We start from the raw sequence: 20,058 nt of genomic DNA, 5'->3' as shown, positions 1-20,058 counted from the left end.
AGAGAGCTGGCTCCAAGACCCCCACATACCTCAGACGTTGCCAAAGTTCAAAGGTACAAAAGTGTTCTGTTTAATAGTTTTTGTCTGGTGGTACTCAGTGAACTTGGGCATCTCTGTGGCTGGACTGCCCCTACCACCACCTGGTCCCTTCCAGTTGCCCCCGGGCCCTGGGGTGAGTGTGTCAGAACTTGCTGGCATCTTCTCCATTCACCCATCCTTGGGTCTGGCCTCTTGCCTCTGGTGTCCTCATTCAGCCTCCTGGGGGCCAGGGGTAACAGCCGTGGATCCTGCTCGCTGTGCCAGGATGGCTCTCCAGATGCGGCATGCCGTCCCTCCCCTGGGGGTAGCAAATTCACTCTGGCTCTCTGGTGCCCGCTCTGTCCCCAAGGGAGCCTGGTGTCCCTGTGGTTTCCAGAGAGGAAGCCAGGCAAGCCTGTAGCTGGGGGTCGGGATCTGACCAGCATGATCCCATACGCATGGGTCATCCTGGAGGGCGCAGGACATACCTGATGCGGGTGTAGGTGAGGTCATCTTTAGTGGCGCAGGTCAGTAGGGCATGGAGGGTGAAGCTGTGGTTCAGCAACTGGTTGTGGACAAAGATGCCCACACAGAACAGGGAGAGATTAAAATTAGAGAAAGATGTGTCCAGAGAATCAGAGCCTAGTTCTGTTTTACTACCAGCATGCTAGGGCAGATCCCCCCCCTGTCTGGGCCTCAGTTTTTTCATCTTTACAATGGGAGGGGAATCCTAACTGTGCCTCTAATGTTGAGATTCTCTGTATCAGCGGGGAAGTGTGAGGAGAGCTGAAAGAGGGGCAGAGGTGGAGTTTGGGTTGGTAGAGGTCATGGGTAGCCAGCACTCTCCCTCACTCTCTGGATGGTGCCTGAATCCACGTCCAGTTCCTGTAGCCACTGTACCAGGCCCTGGTCCACTGTTCGAGCAGCTATCAAGGAGAAATCAGGTGAACCCAGGGCTGCCTCCTGCCAGAAGCTGCCTCCCACCACCATCAGTGTCCTCCGCTCACCTGGGGGCCCTGAGGCCAGGGAGCAGGTCCTGGCCTCCTCGTCCACCCGCTGTAGAGCCTGTTGCATCAGAGCCCGGCACTCCCACTCCTTCTCAGCCAGGACATCTCGGAGCCTGTAGTATGGCAGAAGGCCAGTCGAAGGGAGGGGAGAGTGGGGGTGACGCTCACACAGAGGCTAGGGATGGGTCCCAGGGGGCTTACCGATCAGTCTCTGCTCGCAAGAGGCCCAGCTGCACCATCAGAGGTGGGGGGCTCTGCTCGGGTTCCCCTGGGAGCAGGCTTGGCTGGACTGGGGTGTCCTGCTGCTTGGGCTGGGGCTCCTCTTTACTGGACTCCTCTGACCTCTGTGGGACTGCATCCTTCTCCACTCCTGCCGGTCAGAGTGAGGTGAGCTCAGGCCGGGCATTTGGACCCTCGGACACGGGCAGAAGGCGTGGGGAGCTCTGTGCACTGGCCGGGGGGTGTCAGTCCGGGAGATGTCTGTTTGGTCACTGCCCCACCCACTCCTTCCTGGCCTGGGTCAGGCCTGGTGATCACACCCCCTGCCAGCTCCGTTTGTGTTCCCCACGCCTCCAAGGGCCACGCCCTCACCCACAGGCAGGCCACCTCCGCTCCTGGCCTACCTGGGCTCAGCACCGCCAGGGCTCCCCGGACCGCGCGGCTGAGCAGCGAGTCCAGCACAAACATCCAGTGTGGGCGGATCTGGCGCCTGCGGAGAATCTGCTTCACCTGGGAGGGAGGGTGGCGCCGCTGAGACTGCTGAGCCTCAGAGAGGTGGGGCTGGAGGTGGAAAGGCCTAAAGTCTGCCTGAAGCAAGTGGGGTGGACCGGCTTGGAGTCAAGGGAGGGGCTGGGAAGCTAGGACTGCGCAGATGTCCCTTCCCTGATGGCTCTATCGTCACAGAGAAGACGACATGGAATCTTTCGACATCAAGACCTTGCACAGGGAGTTCATGAGCTGTTCTTGGGCAGCCCTAACTGTGCGAAAACTCACTCACCGCATCGGGGAAGGCAAAGAGTGGTCTGTGCAGAAGTGCAGGCTCAAGGCCCTGGGCCCGCAGCTGCCCTTGCAGTGCCCGCAGCTCCTGGGCCAGCTGCCGGCGGTTGGGCGTGTGGATGTGCGCCCCGAGGCAGTGCAGTAGCTGTTCCACAAGATCCCTGCCCAGACGGGGGTCCTGAGAAGGAAGGTATTTCCATTTGAGCCAAGAGAGATGCTGGTAAGGGGCTGGGGTTGGGGAAGGCCATTAGCCGGAGTCCTGCCGGTGCTCTGCCACCAGGGGGCGTGGGGGCGGGCCGCCCACCTGGTCCTGCTCCAGCCACAGATTCTCCGCCAGCGTGGGCAGCTCCTGCTTCAGCACCTCGGCCAGCATGGCCCGGCGCTTGCTCTCTTGATGCAGCAGGCTCAGCCCTGAACTCTCCTCCGGGGACGCGGGATCTTCGGCTCCGGGCTCCTCGGGCACCCTGAGTGCAATGGGGAGCGGCCAATGGAGGGTGGGCGGCAATACCGACCAGCTACCTCCGCCCCAGGGTTTGGATCTCGGCTCTGGCTTTGACTTTCAGGCCTCTCTCACAGGGATCAAGAGAGAGACCTGGCACGGAGGAGGCACCCTAACGAAATACAAGTAAGAGCAATTGGGAGGTAGGCACCAAGCGCCATCCTTGCAAGTGGTCCAGGTGCCCAGGTCCATAGAGAGGGCTTAATCTGGAGGAAGTACAAGGACAAAACCAGATAAAATGAACCCGCCCCAGGACCCTGGGCTCTCACCGGAGCTGGCTGGTGTCCCCGTAGCTGAGGCAGCGCTTCGGGGGACTAGGCGGGTGTTGAGAGGGTGACTGAGGGCGTGGGAATGTCTGGGACTGGGTGGTGGAGTCCGCTGAAGGAAGAGGGCTGGCTGAAGGGGCATCTGAGGGAGGGACAGGGCTGTCAGCCTGGGCCCCGCATCAGCCCTCAGCTCCACAGCTCTCTGCCCTCACTCCAGTGTGCACCCCTCTCCGCCCACGCAGTACCTGGGGGCCGGGGAGCATGCTGAGGTGAGCCCGGGCTTCGGCTCCTCTTCCCAGGCTGCAGGAAGGGGTCCCCCAGCAGTGCTTGGGCACTGGCACGCAGGCGGGGGTCTGGCTCAAACGTTCGCAGGAGGAAGGCTTGGGCCTCCGCTGACAGAGAACTGGGCATTGGCGGATGTACCTTGTACATGCCCACCTGGGAGCGGGCCGGGAGGGAAAACAAGAATTAAGTTTAGAAGCGTGCAAGGCACCATCTGTCCCCACTCCACCTGCTGAGCCAGGGCCTGGGGGGACTCACCTGAAACATGGCAGCCTGTGGGCTCCCGAGCTCGTGGAAGGGTGGGCGACCTGTGGCCATCTCGATGACAGTGCAGCCCAGCGACCAGATGTCAGCTGCTTTCCCGTACCCGCGTGGGCCCTGGTCAATGATTTCTGGGGCCATGTACTGTAGGGTCCCTAGGCCAGGAGCAGTGGTAATAATGCTCACCTAGGCTTTATCGCTATGGAACGGCAGGGGCTCGCTCCTCCTTTGGCCGCCTGTACCCACCCTGAGCTCTGTCATCCAAAACAGTTCCCATCACCTATCCTGGTCGTCAAACATCTACCTGAGTTTCCTCACTCATCTTAGGGTCCATCCCATCCATGGATTCCATCACTTGCAGTAGGTTCCATCCTATAACCTGGATTCCATCAGCCACTCTGAATTTACCACCAACCTTGGTCCGCAGCAACACTTCTGGGTTCCATTTCAGGCACTAAACTCAATGTCCTCAGCTATCCAAGCTCCAGTTCTAGATTCCATCACCTCAGCCCTGGCTCAATCGCCTGCCCTGCGTGCTATCCCCCATTAACTCTACTCCATGCCCAGGAGAAGCACCTTCTCGGGAAGGCCCCAAGCGTCCTGCCCCAGGTCAGCATGCCCACTCCCCACCCCACACCTGTTACCTGTGAAGGTCTCAGTGCAAGGGGTGATGCCCGCCAGCCGCTTGGAGGTGCCAAAGTCGGAAATCTTGAGAAGCCCACTGAAAGTGTTGATCAACACATTGTCCCCCTGAGGAGAGTGCACACTTCGCTCAGTGGACATTAAGCTGGGGTACTGACACAGAAGTGGACCCTATCCCAGGAGCCCATCTCCTGGGAATCACAACCTGACCCTGCCTCTATCAGCCTCCTCCCCTCCCCTCCCACTATGCCCCTCTGGGAGCTGACACCTGGTTTGGCTTCAGATCTGGTCTCCTTCTCTAGGGCACCTTCTTGATGAATTTCCCACCCTTTGCAAAGGATCTGCCAGCTAAGTCTAAACTGCCAGCCTCTGTCTGGGGCCATATCTCTCCCCCTCCTCCCTCCCGCCCACCAGAAAGCCAAGGTGGGCCAGCTACAGGGCTTACCTTGATGTCACGATGCACAATGCGGTTGTCATGCAGGTAGCTGAGTCCCTGCAGGATCTGGCGGGTATAGAAACTGATGGTGCTCTCGTTGTCCTGCAGGGGTCCCCACACTGACCGCAGCAAGGAGGACAGGCTGCCTGGGCAGGTGCAGTTCAAGGTCATCATTGCCACCCTCTCTCTCCAGCCCACAGCTCTTTGCCCAGACACACCCATACCATGGCCCAGACTCCATCACCCAACTGCATAGCATCAGCTTAATTGTGGGCTACACCACCCACACACACACGCTTTGGTTCATGTCCCCTAAGGGTTCTCCACCCCTGTCTGGCTCCATCCCCACGCCCCACACCCCCACTTCCATTCCCATCGCGGGAGGACAGGTACCTCCAGGCACTTCCTCCATGAAGATCTTGAGGTAGCCGCCCTGGCTGGCTGAGCCCAGGTAGCGCACGATGTTCTTGTGGCGCAGGCGTTTGTGCAGAGCGATCTCTTCATGTAGGGGCTGAGAGAACCTGGGAGCAGGCAGGGAGAGAGGAACAGGCCAGATTTGGACAGAGATGCCCAGCCAACTCCAGCACCAGTCAGGCCACGCCCCCAGGAAATGCCCCGCCCACAATCCCCTCCCCGACTTTCCCACGGAATCACTCAGCCCGCAGGCCCCTCCAGACCAGATCCCGACCCTCCTGGTCCCTGCCTTTCTGACTGCAGGCCCATTGGGCTCGAACTCTTTCGTCCAAGAGCCCGCCCACTTGGGCCCGACCAATAGGGCATCAGCGCCCCCCTTACTGCCCCGCCCCCATGACCCTCTCAGTTCCTGGTCCCACCCTGGCTCGCAAGCCCAGCGCACACCTGCTGTCCCGCTCTGGGATCTCCTTGATGGCGATGCGTACCCGCGTGTGCCGGTCGCGGCCCGCGTACACGACCCCGTACGTGCCCTTGCCCAGCACCAGCCGCTCCCCGGTCTCCGTGTACTCGTAATCGAACTGCGGGGCGGGTGAGATGGGGGTTCAGCAGGGCTCTCAGCCCTTTCCCCTCCCCGAGCTCCCAGGCCCCCTTCCTCACCTCCAGCACCTCCCACACACCCTCTGCCTCCTCCACGGGCGCCCTGGGATCCGGATTCGTCACCAAGGACTGGATCAGGCCGCAGAACCTGAGGGCGGGAGGTCAGGCTGGCCGGAGGGGTACCTTGGGCGCAAAGTGTCCCCTCCTCTGCCGAGAGCACCTAGGGGACACATCCCTTCCTTTCCCTCACTCCCCCGGACATCCCAGCCCTCAGAGCGCCCCGGCCCGACCCGAGAGGCTGCGCACCACTGGCAGTGCCCTGCGCTGGGGAAGCACAGCTGGACGTCCTGAGCCGGGGGAAGCGCGTAGAGGAAGCAGCAGCGCTCGTCTCGCTTGGAGGCGCTGGGAAGGGATGAAGGACACAGGTGAGCGCCAGGCCAGCTAGCAGCGCGCCCCACCCGACTGCCCCAGGCCTTGCCCTCACCTGACACCGCTGATGGAGGGGATGGAGAAGGTCCAGCTGGAGGGAAGGTCCTGTGAGAAGAAAGGGAGTCAGAGGAGGGCGCCCGGGAGTAAGAGGGGCCTGGGCATGGAAGAGAGGCTCAGGAGAAGCTACGCTTCGTGGTGAGTAGGGGGCCTCAGTGGTGGCTTCACCTGGGTCTCAGGCTCCAGCAGGCTCAGGGTCACTGTGCTCACGGGGTTCACGCCCTGAACCTCCAGCTTCGCAGGCAGCAGCACTTGGTTCATCTCCAGGACAAGAACCTGCAGGGGACAAGGGTGTGTGTGTGTGGGGGGGGGGTAGGTCAGAAGGGTCCGACCCCTCCCGCAGGTCCGCTAACCCCACAGGCCTCACCAAGCACTGGTCCCCTTGGGGACTGTCTGCTTTGAGCAGCTGGCAGGACTGTAGTAAGAAGTGGAGCCAGAAGTGGGCACGGCGTGGGGGCCCTCCCAGGGGCTCCGGCGTGGGTCTGAAGTGCTGGTACAGCAGGAAGGTTTCCATCATGGACACCAGGTACCTGCGGGCACAGCGTTGTCTTCAACTCAGCCAGGCACCAGCTAGCGCTGCCCGGGAGCGTGGGCTGAATGGGGGCATTAGGTGTCATGGGCACTGGTTTGGAAGGGACCAGGTCCTTGGCTCAGGGCTCAGGCCAGTGGACATAGATGCAGGAGCTGAGAGCACAAGACGGAAGAGGAGGCCACTTACCATATGGGGGCATTGAGTTTGTATAGCTGCTCTGCAGCCAGCGCCACCTGGATAGGGTCATTAGCAAGGATCTGAGCTCCCAAGTAGAAGCCTACATCCCAGTAATATTGCATCTTCTCCACACAGCCTTTTCGGGCCAGCAGGCAGCCCAGCTTCATACCTGGGAGTGAGAGGCATGGGCTCTAGTGAGTGTGGTTGCAGTTGTGGGCAGAGCCCAAGTGTGGGCCACAACCTTCGTGTGGGCAGGAGCACAGATGTGGGTGAAAATGTAGGTGTGGCATGATCTCAGGTGGGAGGAGGAGCTCAGACACAGGTGAGGGTGTGGGAACAAGTGCACGTGGAAGATGTGAGCTTAGGAACAAATAGTCATGGGCTTAAGGGCTCACAAGGGCCCAGGACAGGTAGGAGGACCCAGGTGTAGATTCAGGCAGACTAGATCCAGAAGGGGATGACCTCAGTCCTAGCTCCCGCCCAGTGTTCTCTCTCCCTGCCCTGGGCGCCTGTTGGGAGGACAGGGGTGCAGAACTGGGGCTCACCAATGAGCCGGAGCTCGTCGGAGTCCTCGAAGCGCTGCCCAGCAGCAATGAGGAGCACGGCAGCATTGATGCCTGAGTGAAGGCTGGGCTCCACATCAAAAGCCTTCCGATACCTGGGGTTTGCGCAGAGGGATGCAAGGCTGGACTGATGCCCACGGCCCCACCCGCAGCCCCCTGTCCACTTGCTGGTGCCCCCTTACCAGTGATAGGCCTGCTGTCGGTGCCCAGCATCCTGAAAGCCAGAGCTGAAGAACATGTCCTTGTAGACACGGCCACACATGCAGTACAGGTCGGGGGCCACAGGGCCCTCCCTCTGTACCAGTGGCAGCAGCACAGCTAATGCCTTCTCCCGGTCCCCAGGCCTGTTCCTCCTAGGGGAGGGGAAGAGGGGTTGGGGACCTGCCGGATGGCCCTGTCCCACTCGGTCTGGGGACCCCCAGATGCTGAATAGCAGGGACCCTTCCAGGGAGCCGACAGTAATGAACACAGAATGGCAGTGACTTGTGGTCAGCATTGACCTTTCTAGAGGAAGTGATCCCAAATGGAAGTGATTTCTAGCTGCAATGACTCTGAAGAGAGGTGACCTTGGACAGCTGTGACCTCCCCAAGGGCACCACCTCACCTCACCCTGGGCAGCAGTAGTGGAACAACAACAGGACCCTCTGACATCAGCGTGACCCTAGTCAGCAAATTCCTTGAACAGCACTGATCTCAGACAGCAATGACCTCATAGAGCAGGGACCCATGTTCCCACGTGGCTATGACCGAGCGCTGCTCTGCCACTCACCGGTTGAGGGCAAATGTATAGTGGAAGCAGACGTTGTGCTGCTCAGCCACGTCACAGGTGGGCAAGGCCTGCAGCGTCTCCACCAGCTCGATGATGGCTGAGTAGTCCTGCAGGAGGGAACAGCACACACTGACTAAATGGCCTCTGGTGGGTCCCATCGGCACCAGCCTTTGAGGAAAACCTTGAGCTGGGGGTCCCCTCCCACCCCTGACACCCCACCTTCCCACCCACCATCCTCTCCCTCAGGCCTGGCAGGTAGTGCAGACACCACCCCTTACACGGACAACCCACTGCGTGCCCCAACCTCACAACCGCCACTGGAGACAGTGATGCGATCATCCGCATTACAAACTGAGGCTCAGAGACATCAGGTCATTTGAGCGGCACAGCCAGGATGAGCTCGGGTTTGTCTGACACCGAATGCTGTGCCGACTGCCTCTCAGCACACCTGCACGTCTCGGTAGGAAAGCAGCAGGTTCATGATGATGTCAGGGCTCAGCAGCTCCACGCTGTCCAGTCTCCGCTGCAGGCGAGCCAGCTCCTCCCGCAGCTGCTGCCCGCTGAACCGCTCCCGGGCCTGCCGGATGTCCTGCCGAATGGTCTCCCGGAAATAGCCACTGATGCCCGGAGCAGGAGAGGGAGGGAGGGAGAGGGGATGGTGGGGCCTGTCCAGGTCACTGTACCCTCTCCAGCCTCTTCCTGGTGCACCTTCTCTGGGTCCCCCTTACCAAGAGTCCGTGGGCATGGCCTCCAGCAGGCGGGCAAACCGGCCCACCAGGGGTGTGAGCAGGGCCTCAGTGCCCACCCCAGGCTGGACTAGCCCATCAGCCAGGCCCCTCAGGAGGCCTACGTCACCACACAGCACTCGACCAGTGGCTGTCACCACATAGGGGATCAGTGTGTAGCTGCCAACACAATCCTGGTGGGGGGGAGGCAGGAGTCAGTAGAGATCAGAGGTCAGCACCAGGTTAGGGAGGGGCAGTTAGGGGGTCAGAGGTCAGCACCAGTGGAAACTGGAATAGCAGGAAAGGGACACACTGCAGGAAGGAAGGCAATCGGGAGCAGAGTCACACAGATATTGAGGGGTATTAGGGCGATTAGGTGAGGAGGAGGCCAGGAAAGGTAGTGAGGGGTCAGAGGTTATAATGGAAGTCAGAGGGCACATTGGAGTGAGGGGTGGATTCTGCTCACTGAGTTCTTCTGAAAAATGTCCTCCTGCAGGGAACAGACAAACACTGATGTTCTGGGTAGGCCCTACCCCCGCCCTGTGCCTGCCCCCACCAGCCAGCCACCTGGCACCTACCCGCAGGGCCTGCAGGTCAGGGATGTCTTCCTGGGAGCAGAGAAGCACGTTGTTGGTCATGCTGAAGCTCTCACGTACCCCAAGATGGTAGAACAGGGAAGGCTGTGCCAGGGAGCTGCTCACCTCCAGCACCACCACGTCTGCGAGCACAAGGTGGAGGCCCTGAGCCCCGAACCCAGCTTGGTGGGGAAGGAGGCTGGGGCTCCATCCTGGCTCAGACTGCCTTCCTGTGGGATTCCAGCAGGATCCAACTTTGCTCCTGGCTTCCGTTTCCTGCTTTTAGGGTCCTTTTGGTTCTTACACAGAGGAGAGAAGGCTGGGCACCAGCCCAGAGCCTGTTCTAGGCCATTTGAGAAGCAAGAGTTGAGCTTAACACTCAGTCCACTTCCCTGGGTCCGCAATCCAGTCTCTTGAAAGGTATCAGCATTGTGTGTAGATAACACTGTGCTGTATGTGTATGTGTGTGTATGTGTGCGTGTGTGTGCACGCCCGTGTGTGTGCATGTGTATGCGTGCGTGTGTGTGTGTGTGTGTGTGTGTGTGTGTGTTGGGGGGGCGGGCTGTGACTGGATCTTTGTGTGTGACAGGGTCTGTGAGGACCTGTGTATTGACATCTATGTGACTCTAAGTCTGTCTATAACCCTGTGCGTGTCTTTGTGTCCTCGAGGGCGGTGGGCCTTCATTTTTTAGGCTCGGATTTTACGAGAATAGGGCAAGTGCGGGCGCCAGGGCTCTTGGATAAACAAATAAGTATCCAGAGGCGGGGCGTGAGGGTTGGTGGAAGGGACAGGCCGCCTCGGGCCCCACCCACGAGCGATCTGCCCGCCTCCAGCCCCGCCCATTGTCTCGGGGTTAAGGGGTCCTCTTAACCTAAGCTCCTTGCCCAGAATCCAGTCGGTTGGTCCCTCGCTCTCCTTTCTGCTCCTTAGCGCGCTCCTCCGAAGCAGTCTGCGAGGACCCCTGAACTCCAGCCCCGCTCGCAGAGCCCCTCGGCGAGTCCAAGCTCCACCTCCCAGGATCCGCCCTCCCAACTCCGCGCGGGATCCTCCCGAGGAGGAGCTCTCCAGCCCAACTCCTAAACGGCCGGCTCGCCGCCCCGGCCCAATGCTAGCCCCGCGCCCCAGGCGCGCGCCGACTCCTCATGCTTAGGTCCCGACCCTGAACCCCGGAGTCGGCCTGGACCCGCTAAGTCCTAGCCCGAGCCTGGCCGAGCTGCACACCTCCTGAACCTCACTTTTCTCGGGTCCCCGCCCCGAGCACTCAGCTGTAGCTCCGGGTGCAGCCCCCGACCTCGCCGCATCTCGCCACCCCCCGCCCCCCGCAGCCGCCGAGCCACGCCCCCTCCGGCCCCGCGCTCCGCCCCGGCCGGGGCGCCCGGCGCGCTCACCCGCGTTGTAGAAGGAATCCAGCGCCGCGGTGTCCCCCAGCGCCAGCGTCCCGAAGGGCAGGGTGCGCAGCTGCGGCCGGGGCCGCGGTCCCGCGAGCTGCGCGCAGGCCTCCCGCAGGCAGCGGAGGGGCAGCGGCTCGGCCTCGGCTGCCCCGTCCCGCTCCAGCCCGGGCTGCGGCTCCCGGGTCAGCACGTAGAGCAGGCTGAGAGGCCGGCTCCGAGCGCAGCCCCGGCCTGGGGGCGGCGCGATCGGCGGGCCCCGGCTCAGCGCCTCGGCCAGAGGGTCCTGCCAGCAGCTGCCCGCGCGCTCCTGGGCCCCGGGCGGCGGGCATGGTCCCGCCATGCGGGGGCGCTCAGGCGGCGGGCGCGTCCTGGGCACCCGGGACAGGGCCAGAGCCGGGGGTGACGGGTCCAGGGAGCCTGAGATCCTGAATCTCCTACGGGATCTGGAGATCCGAAGTCCCGCCGAAGGTCCCGTTCCTCTCAATCTGGAGTCCAGGGCGAAATCCAGGCTACGGCTTGGAAGGTCCTGAGGATCCGAAATCCGGAATTGGGCCCGGGGAATCTGGGGCATCCGGCGATCCGCGGCTCCGAGTCACGTGGGAGATCCCGTCGGACCCGGTCCGCCGCTCGGACTCCGCTGGGAAGCGTCCTCCGCCGCGCTCTCCTGCCCTCACTGGTAGGCCGGGCCCAGCCCTTCCCGGCGACCAGGAAAGCTCCACCCTCGGCCTGGGGCAGCACCGCTCCTAGCAGCCCGGGACTCGCCTCTCCCCTCCCTCCTCTCCAGCCAGAACTTCTGAGTCCCGCCACTTCCGGAACAGCCTGTGCCACTGTCTATGCCAACCACTGGGGACTGCTCACCACGGGAGCTCGGACGGTGTGCGCAGCCAGGGCTAGGGACGAGGTGTGAATTGCAGGCCCTGCCCGGCACGGATCTGTGCAATGAATGGATCTCCAGAGCCTGCAGGCTGTGCTCCAGGTAAGGACTCCACCTGCCCGGAGGCCATCAGCCCGAGTGTGGGACTCGGCACCTGAGCCCCCTCTTGCCAGGAGGCTGCTTTCCACAAAAACCAACCTGCTGATTTTTTTACCTCCACTTCCTGCGACCACGGGACCTGAGAAGAGGCCCCGTACCAGCCTCTCTCCACCCACCTGGAGACGAATCCCAGGACTCCAGCCCTTGCACTACAACAGCTTCCCATCTCCAAATTCCCAAGAGTCCCTACCCTTTTAGTGTGAATTGGTGCGGCAGCGACCTGGTCTAAACCTCAATGGACTCTGCAGTCAGGAACTGGGGACTTGGAGAGGTTGAGTAACGCGTCCTAGATCGTTCGGTCACGTGACCCAGCAGGCTGCACTCCCAGGGCTCCCTATCAGACTGCAGACAGCAGCCGGTTCACTGCTCGCTGCTCCGCCACGGCCTAGCCCAGTGATGGCGAACCTATGACACGTGTGTCAGAGGTGACACGCGAACTCATTTCTTTGGTTGATTTTTCTTTGTGAAATGGCATTTAAATATATAAGATAAATATCAAAAATATAAGTCTTTGTTTTACTATGGTTGCAAATATCAAAAAATTTCTATATGTGACACGGCACCAGAGTTAAGTTAGGGTTTTTCAAAATGCTGGCACGCCGAGCTCTAAAGGTTCGCCATCACTGCCCTAGCATGTGGCTGTGGCAGATCCACGGCTTGCTAACTGCTAGCTCGGCGACTGCATTTTCACTCCCTGTGGCCCTGGGTGTGACCCTGAGTGTAAACCAGCCCCTGGTGGAGCCCACTGAGAAGAAGCCAAGGATGAGGCCTTGGTTTACAACCGGGGCTGGGGCGGAAAACAGACACCCTAGAAAGGACAGGCCCGGGCGACAGAGAGGGTGAGGAAGCTGTGCAATTTCTACCACAAAACCACCCACGTGCAGGACCCACAGGGCCCAAGGGCGCTGTCAGTGAACGCTTGAGTCCCAAGTCCTTCCCTAAGTGTTCCCCGGGCCTTGGCTTGCACACCTCCAGCGAGGAAAGCCTTCCTGCTTTATGCGGCTGAGCCTCCCATCGTCCTGACTGAAAGAAGTCTCCCCTGAATGGAGCTAAAACCTATGTCCCTACTCTGCCCTCTTGAGTTTTCCCCAGTAACTGGAAGCCAGGAAAGGGTTAAAATGATTTTATTTTAAAATGTGGACGGGAGAGCAGAGGCAGTTAGCCAGGGGGAGAAGTAGCCGAGCATCCGGAAGCTGCTCCGGAGAGATAAGAGTGCTGGTTGCCAGGGCGCCCTAGCGAAGCATGAGTCGAACCCTGCGGTAAGGGTGGCCCACGCCAAGGCCTGAGGCCCAGTCAATGCCGTACTTGTGGGCAGTGGTGGGGGACGTCGCGTAGGGTCCGTTGAGATTAGAATGATAGCAGGCTTCGTACCACCAGGCGCCATGGACCGTCACCGCGCAGTTGCCCTCCGTTGTGTCGTGGTCAGCGTCGTAGGTGGAAAAGCGCTTCCCATTGTGAAAGCTCAGGGAGTCCCCTGGCCGAGAGGGAATGGGAGGCACATTGGAGGCGGCACCGTGCCTGGCGCCCTGGGAGAGATGACCTCACAGGAGCCTCAGAGCAACTGAGAGGTGGGTGTCATCAGGCCCCGAGAGAAAGCAGTGCCAAGGAGCCAGTGTTTGCCCCCAGGTTACTCAACTAGTCGCAGGGGCACTGGACTTGAACTCAGGACTGTGGCTCCAAAGCCACCAGCTCCTCCCGCTGCCTTGTCCCCTCACAGAATCCCCAGCCTCCCTCTACTCCTCGTCTCTTCCCAGCTCCCACCAGCAGCCTGAGCAGCTGGGTCAGGGAGAGCTGGGAGGGACTTCTCAGACGGCTGGCAGGAAAGGGGGCTTCCCTGAGGCAGACTTCCCTCTTTCAAGTCTCTCCTCCACAGTTGCTGCTTCTCTGAAAAAAAAGCCTTCCCTGGTTCCTCTTCCAAGAAGGTATCGCTAACACGCAACAGACCTTAGAGTCCCACAGCCTCCCTCCTGCCTCCTGGTCCATTTTACAGCGCAGCTAGCGAGGCTCTGATGTGGAAGGGACTCGCCCAGGCTCACACAATTAGTAAATGACAGAGGTGGATTCAAACTCAGGTCTGTTTGCCTCCAGAGCCCAAATTCTCTCCTCCTGTACCACCTTGCCTCCTGATTGCCATTTCTCAGAGGAGGACACTGAGGCCCACAGAGGAGAAGGGATTGTCCTGGGTCATCATGGAGGCAGAGGAAGTGCTGGGCAAGTATCCAGCCTCCCTCACCTTTCCCCCTAACCCAGGGCCCCGCCTGAGGGTCGCTCACCGGCAGTGCCCTCTAAGAACTTGCCCAGCACCAGCTGGTAGTGATCCGACTCTCCAAGGAGGCGGAAGGGCCCGTAGTGGGCAAAGGTGCGGTTGCCATCAAAGTCCTCCAGCTCCACTCGCAGCTCCCAGGTACCTAGGGTGGGGACAGGGAGGAGGAATCCTCAGGCCCCGAAGCCAGAGGAATGCCCCTCAGGCTCCCTGGACCCTGCTGGGAACTTACCCTGGAGAGTCAGCTGGTGCAGATTCTCATTCCCCAGCCAGAATTCGGACTCCTGACTCCCAAAGCCTGCTTTGTAGGAGGACCAAGAGCGGAAGAAATCCACGGAGCCATCCTGTCGCCTCTGGAACACCTAGGGAGGCAGAGCAGGCTGGCACACCAGCCACTGCTCCAGGCTGGACGGAGGCTGAGGAGAAGCAAGCACACACTCTGGACTCTTTGGATTGGGGCTTGTTGATAACGTGTGAGTCCAAGGGAGCTTTGCCCGTGTGTATATCGACGAACTCTACATCCTCTTATTTTTTTTAAATATATTTTATTGCCGAAACCGGTTTGGCTCAGTGGATAGAGCGTCGGCCTTCAGACTCAAGGGTCCCAGGTTCCATTCCGGTCAAGGGCATGTACCTGGGTTGCGGGCACATCCCCAGTGGGAGATGTGCAGGAGGCAGCTGATCGATGTTTCTCTCTCATCGATGTTTCTAACTCTCTATCTCTCTCCCTTCCTCTCTGTAAAAAAATCAATAAAATATATATTAAAAAAAATAAAATATATTTTATTGATTTTTTACAGAGAGGAAGGATGAGGGATAGAGAGTTAGAAACATCGATGAAAGAGCAACATCAACCAGCTGCCTCCTGCACACTCCCCACTGGGGATGTGCCCGTAACCCAGGTACATGCCTTGACTGGAATCGAACCTGGGACCCTTCAGTCCGCAGGCTGACGCTCTATCCACTGAGCCAAACCAGTTAGGGCTACATCCTCTTATTAACTGTTAGTGCCAGTAACATAGTTAGTGACACTCAACTTCACACCAGAGCCTTGCAAGCCCTGGGGGAGACTGAAGTGATAGAATCATCATTCCTGGTTTCCTGAGATGGTCAATCCTGCTGGGAGCCAGATTCAAAATAACTTGCTTGAATTCACTATGATAAGAACCAAGATATTATACCAGAGAGGTCACCCCCGGAGGCCCACACTGGACTCCTGACCTTACCCTGATGGTTCCCGTCAAGCCAAGCAGTCCCCAGGCTCTGTAGAGTTTCCCTCCTCAATATCTTTCAGTCCAAGTGCCTCTACTTCCGTTGTTGCCACCACCCACTGTTTTCTCCTGCCCGGGCCTCTGACATCCTCTTAACCTGTGTCCCTGTCTCCACTCTTTTTTTTTTTTTTAAATACATTTTATTGATTTTTTACAGAGAGGAAGGGAGAAGGATAAAGAATTAGAAACATCGATGAGAGAGAAACATCGATCAGCTGCCTCCTGCACACTCCCTACTGGGGATGTGCCCACAACCAAGGTACATGCCCTTGACCGGAATTGAACCTGGGACCCTTCAGTCCGCAGGCCAACGCTCTATCCACTGAGCCAAACCGGTCAGGGCCCTGTCTCCACTCTTGTCCCCCACTGCACAATGCACCTTCCACGCTGCCATCTTTCTAAAGCATAAGCCTGACCTGGCAAATCCCTGCTTAAAAGTCTCCCGTGGCTCCAGTTACCCCCACGATCCTTAGTCAGTCATTCAGGGCCCTCCACGAACTGCACTTTGACCTGCACCAGAAGACCTCAGCCAACCACTCACACCTGCTCTCAGCTGACCCACCTGGTCCCCAAACCTTCCTGCACTGTCCTGTCTTTCTACCTGGGATGCCCTTCTGCACCTCATCTGTTTTGAGAACTTCTATACAGCTTTCAAGGCCCTGTCAAATGTCACCTTGTCTGTGAAGCCTTCTCTGACTTCAGATCCCCTGGGAGCACCGTCAACTTTTGTCAATGAATTACTCTAAGAAATGCCCTGTCTCCAGTGGGCTCTGACTCCCCCTAGGGGACAAGGGGCAGAATTGCCCACTGGGCCTGGCCTGTGAGTCTCTGACACTCACCAGCCAACCACCTCCCAGGGTGTCCATGTCACAAAAAACAGGAAGGGCTCTGCCTTCAGGGAGGCACAGGTGGTACCAGCCGCTCAAGGTGGCACCTCGGCTCAGCAGCTCCTGGCACCTCCTGGGACCTGGGGAAGGGGAGGTGGACTGAGGGCCCGCCCCCCAGTTATGCCCCGCCCCCACCCATGGGCAACAGAAGAGGCTCAGTGTGGGACCTCAGGAGCCCACCCTGCTCCTTCAGGCCCCCGACAGGGGCTCTAGGGCTGGCCCACGCCTGGTGGTCCACCAACACCCCAGCACCGCCTGGTTCCAAGTCCCCGGCTCCTGGAAGGCTGCCTCACCCTCCTGGCACCGGAGCAGGTTCGCTGGATCTCCTGTTCCACGGAAAGACCGGGTGTTGGCTCTAAGGTCTGAGTACCCCCGAGGGGATGCCCGCCAGCCACCAGAGGGGAGGGTGCCCAGGCCCTTCTAACCTTGCCCACTCCTCTCAGCCTTCCACCCCCTGCGGGAGGGCAGTCGCAGCCGATGGCTGAGCAGCAGCCCTGCAGAGCACTCTCCCTCTCTAGCTGAGCGACAGAGCAAAGGAAGAAGAGGCCCCGGTCCCACACACTCACCTGGCTCGCCCTTGGGGCCCATCTGGCCGGGGGGTCCAGGCTGCCCTGAAATCCAGAGACAGAGATGCTGTAAGTCCCACTCGACACTCAGGGCCGGAGCAACAGGGATTTGCAGCCAGAAGTCCAATCCCAGCTGCTCCCTCCACTGTCGGTAACTGTGGACAAAGGCCTTATGCTCTTGGGGCCTCACTTTCCCCTCAGTAAAATGGGGGGAACTCTCCACCCACCTCATAGAGTTGACCTTGAACGCTGGGCGCCCCGCCTGGAGCCCGGCATACAGCAGGTTCCTGGCCCTTTCGTCGTGGCCTCTTAGCAGTTATTGCTGCACTGCCGCCAGCCTCCCAGCTCCCCCCAGGTCCCCGCCGGCTCTCTGGTATCGCTCACCTTGAGGGCCTGGAGCTCCTTTCTCCCCAGGACTCCCTGGGGCTCCAGGACAGCTGGGCAGGAGGACAATTTTGCTGGCTTCCAGTTCCCTGGGTTCTGCAGGGAGATGTGGGGCCAGGTGGGCACAGAATGGTCATAGGAGGAGTGGGCATGTCTCTCTCTCCCAGGCCTCTCTGCGGTCCCCTTTCCATCTCCCAGATTCTAGCTGTCGGGATACTTGCCTCCAAGAGCTTTCCAAGCTCTGCACTCTTTGCATCTATTTGCAGAGCCCAGGTTGTCAAACTGCCACCTGCTCCTTGAGGCTAGTGAAGCCTAGGACCCTACCTGGACAGCGGGGGTGGTCCTCAGTCCTCAGGCAGGCAGGCTCCCTGAGCAGGAGGAGCAAAAGGGACAGCGGAGTCCGCAGGAGGCCCATCTTGCTCTCCCACTGGTGTGCCCTCGAGAGAGGACGCCGGTTTATAAGGGGGCCAGGCTGGTGGCAGAACACGGAGAAAGACTTCCGTCCATTGTCTTTCCCCACGGACACTCCACCCAGGTTGGAACCGACAGGAGGTGGGGCATTTCCTCCGTGGGCCCCAAAGAGAATGGGCCTTATCCCTGCCCCATTCACCTGGGGTGGAGTCCAGCTTCTGATCCTGGCCGCCAGGGCTCCCGGGCGTCTCTCCAGGCCTTTGCATTCACAGGGACTCTCCGTCTTTGAATCTCAGCTCGCTCTGAGCCGTCCATCTGGAATGCCCTTCTCTTCGCCTCCACTGTGAAGCTCCGCCTGTGCGTGAAGTTCCAGCCCTAAGGTCACCCTCACTAGGAATCGCTCCCCGATCCTGTCAGCAGTGCTAGTGACCACTGCGACCACTTACCGGCAGCTGCTGCACTCCACATGTCCCCCTGGGCACAGTTTGTATGTCGCCTTTGACCCTCACACAGTCATAGTCATTATTATTGGCCCTGGGTTTTAGGCCTGGTACAAAGCAGGTGTTCAACAAATATTGGTTACATGAAGGAATAAGCAAGGAGAAACTGAGACCCAGGGACAGGACATGACTCGTGGTCTCTCTGGCACTTATATGCCCAGAGCCCCAGCGATTTTGCCCAAGCCCCATGCCCTCCACCCGAGACAGACCCTTAGCAAAGTGACTTCATGCCCACCCTCAAGTCCCTTGGGGAGCCCCTGGCTGGGCCTAGGGCTAATGACCAGCTGCTAATACAGGCCAATTGCATGGGCAGCCCAAGCAGCAAGGAGGCAACAGCCATGATCCAGATGTGAGGAGTGAGGCCTGAGCTGGAGAGGGACCACAAGTGGTAGGGGATGTGAGGGGAATCTCATTCATTCATTCATCATTCATTCATTCATCAAACCCTCCCTGAGGGCTTCCTCTATGCTAGACCCAGAGCTTGTGGGGGTGGGGAGGGCTGAAGCACAATGGGGCTTCAGGAAAGGGGAGGCCGAATTTCCAGGCAGGACGGGTCTGTGACTTGGATGCTCTGAGGAACCCTAAGTTCTAGTTCTGGAAATCTGTGCTCCCGGAACGCTCCCGCTGGTGTGCCAAGATCTGTGACGAGCCCATTTATCACGATGCTGTGTATGCCAGTGATATCCAATGTGGACATGACCCACTGGACGCTGATAGGATGCAGGCCAATAAGTTATCACCATGTGGACAGGTCATAAGGCAAAGCTGATGGATAATGAATGGGGCAAAGTTACAGAACAATATGTACTAGGATAGCACAGTCCCACTGTGTATTTAAAGAAGCTAAATGTTGTGAATTCACAGGAAAAGGTCTGACCCGTATACGAACCGTGGTTACTTCTGGGGAGTGAGACCAGTGGGACAGCGATTCTCATTCTTTTTTTTTTAAATCCTCACCCAAGGATGTTTTTCCATTGATTTTTAGAGAGTGGAAGAGAGAGGGAAAGACAGAGAAACATAGATGTGAGAGAAACACATCGATTGGTTGCCTCCTGCATGAGCCCCGACCAGGGCCCGGGCGAGTGAGGAGCCTGCAACCAGGGTACGTGCCCTTGACCAGAATCAAACCTGGGACCCTTAGGCCAGCACTCTATCCTCTGAGCCAAACCAGCTAAGGCTCACTCTTTTTTTTTTTTTTTAATATATTTTATTGATTTTTTACAGAGAGGAAGGGAGAGGGATAGAGAGTTAGAAACATCGATGAGAGAGAAACATTGATCAGCTGCCTCCTGCACACTCCCCACTGGGGATGTGCCCGCAACCCAGGTACATGCCCTTGACCGGAATCGAACCTGGGACCCTTGAGTCTGCAGGCCGACGCTCTCCACTGAGCCAAACCGGTTAGGGCAAGCCTCACTCTTTTTGTTGTTGTTGTTGTTGTTAATCCTCACCTGAGGATATTTTTTCCCATTGATTTTTAGAGAGAGTAGAAGGGAGGGAGGAGGAGAGAAAGAGGGAGAGAAACATCGATCTGAGAGAAACACATCCATTGGTTGCCTCCCACATATGCCACTGTTGGGGAGAGGTTCAGAGCTCAAATCTGCAACCCAGTTACATGCCCTTGATAGGGAATCGAATCTGAGACCATTTGGTGCACGGCCTATGCTCTTACCACTGAGCTAAACCAGCCAGGGCTTCCACTGATTTTAGAGAGAGTGGGAAAGGAGAGGGGGTGGGGAGAGAGAGAGAGAAAGAGAGGGAGACATCAGTGTGAGGGAGACATCAATTGGTTGCCTCCAGACCAGCCAAGGATCCAGCCTGCAACCCCGGTACCTGCCCGTGACCAGGAATCAAACCCACAACCCTTTGTTGCCTGGGTCGACACACTAGTCTAACCACTAAGCAACACAGGCCAGGGCAATTCTCACTCTTTATATAAACTTCTGTATAGTCCTTTTGTTCCTTACTGGCATTTACTACTTTAGAAAAAGTAACCATTCAATGAGTGAATTTTCTTAACTGTGCGGAGAGCCAGCAGGAGGCGGGGGCATTTCCTCCCTCCCAGAGAGAATGGGCATTATCCCTGCCAGCTCTTTTTTTTTTGTT

At 58.8% G+C, this 20,058-nt stretch overlaps 2 protein-coding genes across 9 annotated transcripts; both read right to left on the bottom strand.

Annotated features, from left to right (window-relative positions):
• Positions 1-54: 54 nt before the first annotated feature.
• MAP3K6 (mitogen-activated protein kinase kinase kinase 6) lies at positions 55-11,876 on the bottom strand. 4 transcript variants are annotated; one of them, XM_059690633.1, is made up of 29 exons: positions 10,635-11,874; positions 9,249-9,388; positions 9,137-9,160; positions 8,674-8,864; positions 8,394-8,562; positions 7,946-8,052; positions 7,359-7,529; positions 7,159-7,271; positions 6,623-6,782; positions 6,272-6,434; positions 6,073-6,180; positions 5,903-5,952; positions 5,725-5,820; positions 5,479-5,566; positions 5,266-5,399; positions 4,801-4,928; positions 4,417-4,553; positions 3,974-4,079; positions 3,327-3,484; positions 3,032-3,224; positions 2,790-2,928; positions 2,326-2,485; positions 2,023-2,199; positions 1,649-1,754; positions 1,227-1,395; positions 1,026-1,138; positions 871-944; positions 507-583; positions 55-337 (listed from the first exon to the last, which is right to left on the bottom strand). In XM_059690633.1, exons 1-29 carry the CDS (start codon positions 11,206-11,208, stop codon positions 247-249), a joined length of 4,116 nt encoding a protein of 1,371 aa, XP_059546616.1. In that variant the 5' UTR covers positions 11,209-11,874; the 3' UTR covers positions 55-246. The 4 variants fall into 4 exon arrangements, 3 of the variants coding, with proteins under 3 accessions (XP_059546616.1, XP_059546618.1, XP_059546617.1); XM_059690635.1 differs by lacking the exon at positions 5,479-5,566 and having other exon boundaries at positions 5,307-5,399; positions 10,635-11,876; XM_059690634.1 differs by lacking the exon at positions 9,137-9,160 and having other exon boundaries at positions 10,635-11,875.
• Positions 11,877-12,778: 902 nt separating this feature from the next.
• FCN3 (ficolin 3) lies at positions 12,779-17,615 on the bottom strand. Of its 5 annotated transcripts, none has more exons than XM_059690639.1 (8): positions 17,263-17,600; positions 17,042-17,137; positions 16,658-16,812; positions 16,385-16,417; positions 16,044-16,171; positions 14,166-14,295; positions 13,944-14,078; positions 12,779-13,144 (listed from the first exon to the last, which is right to left on the bottom strand). In XM_059690639.1, the coding sequence occupies exons 1-8, from the start codon at positions 17,295-17,297 to the stop codon at positions 12,903-12,905; spliced, it is 954 nt and encodes a 317-aa protein (XP_059546622.1). In that variant the 5' UTR covers positions 17,298-17,600; the 3' UTR covers positions 12,779-12,902. The 5 variants fall into 5 exon arrangements, with proteins under 5 accessions (XP_059546622.1, XP_059546623.1, XP_059546624.1 ...); XM_059690640.1 differs by having other exon boundaries at positions 16,658-16,702; positions 17,366-17,596; XM_059690643.1 differs by having other exon boundaries at positions 13,094-13,231; positions 17,263-17,615.
• Between the last annotated feature and the right edge of the window lie 2,443 nt (positions 17,616-20,058).

This window comes from Myotis daubentonii, chromosome 3, assembly GCF_963259705.1.
Source record: "Myotis daubentonii chromosome 3, mMyoDau2.1, whole genome shotgun sequence".
NCBI classification, from domain to species: Eukaryota; Metazoa; Chordata; class Mammalia; order Chiroptera; family Vespertilionidae; genus Myotis; species Myotis daubentonii.
This window is presented reverse-complemented; position numbering and strand designations above follow the sequence as displayed.

Coding starts and splice junctions, on each gene's coding strand:
- MAP3K6 (XM_059690633.1), bottom strand. CDS start 11,208: ATGCCCCAGATTCCCCGGGCCCAATTCCGGATTTCGGATCCTCAGGAC. Junction 9,161..9,248: donor CTGACCTGCAGGCCCTGCGG/GTAGGTGCCAGG, acceptor TGTTCCCTGCAG/GAGGACATTTTTCAGAAGAA. Junction 1,396..1,648: donor CCTGGCGGTGCTGAGCCCAG/GTAGGCCAGGAG, acceptor TCTGACCGGCAG/GAGTGGAGAAGGATGCAGTC.
- FCN3 (XM_059690639.1), bottom strand. CDS start 17,297: ATGCAAAGAGTGCAGAGCTTGGAAAGCTCTTGGAG. Junction 17,138..17,262: donor AGCTTGGAAAGCTCTTGGAG/GCAAGTATCCCG, acceptor ATCTCCCTGCAG/AACCCAGGGAACTGGAAGCC. Junction 16,172..16,384: donor CCTGCTCCGGTGCCAGGAGG/GTGAGGCAGCCT, acceptor CCCCTTCCCCAG/GTCCCAGGAGGTGCCAGGAG.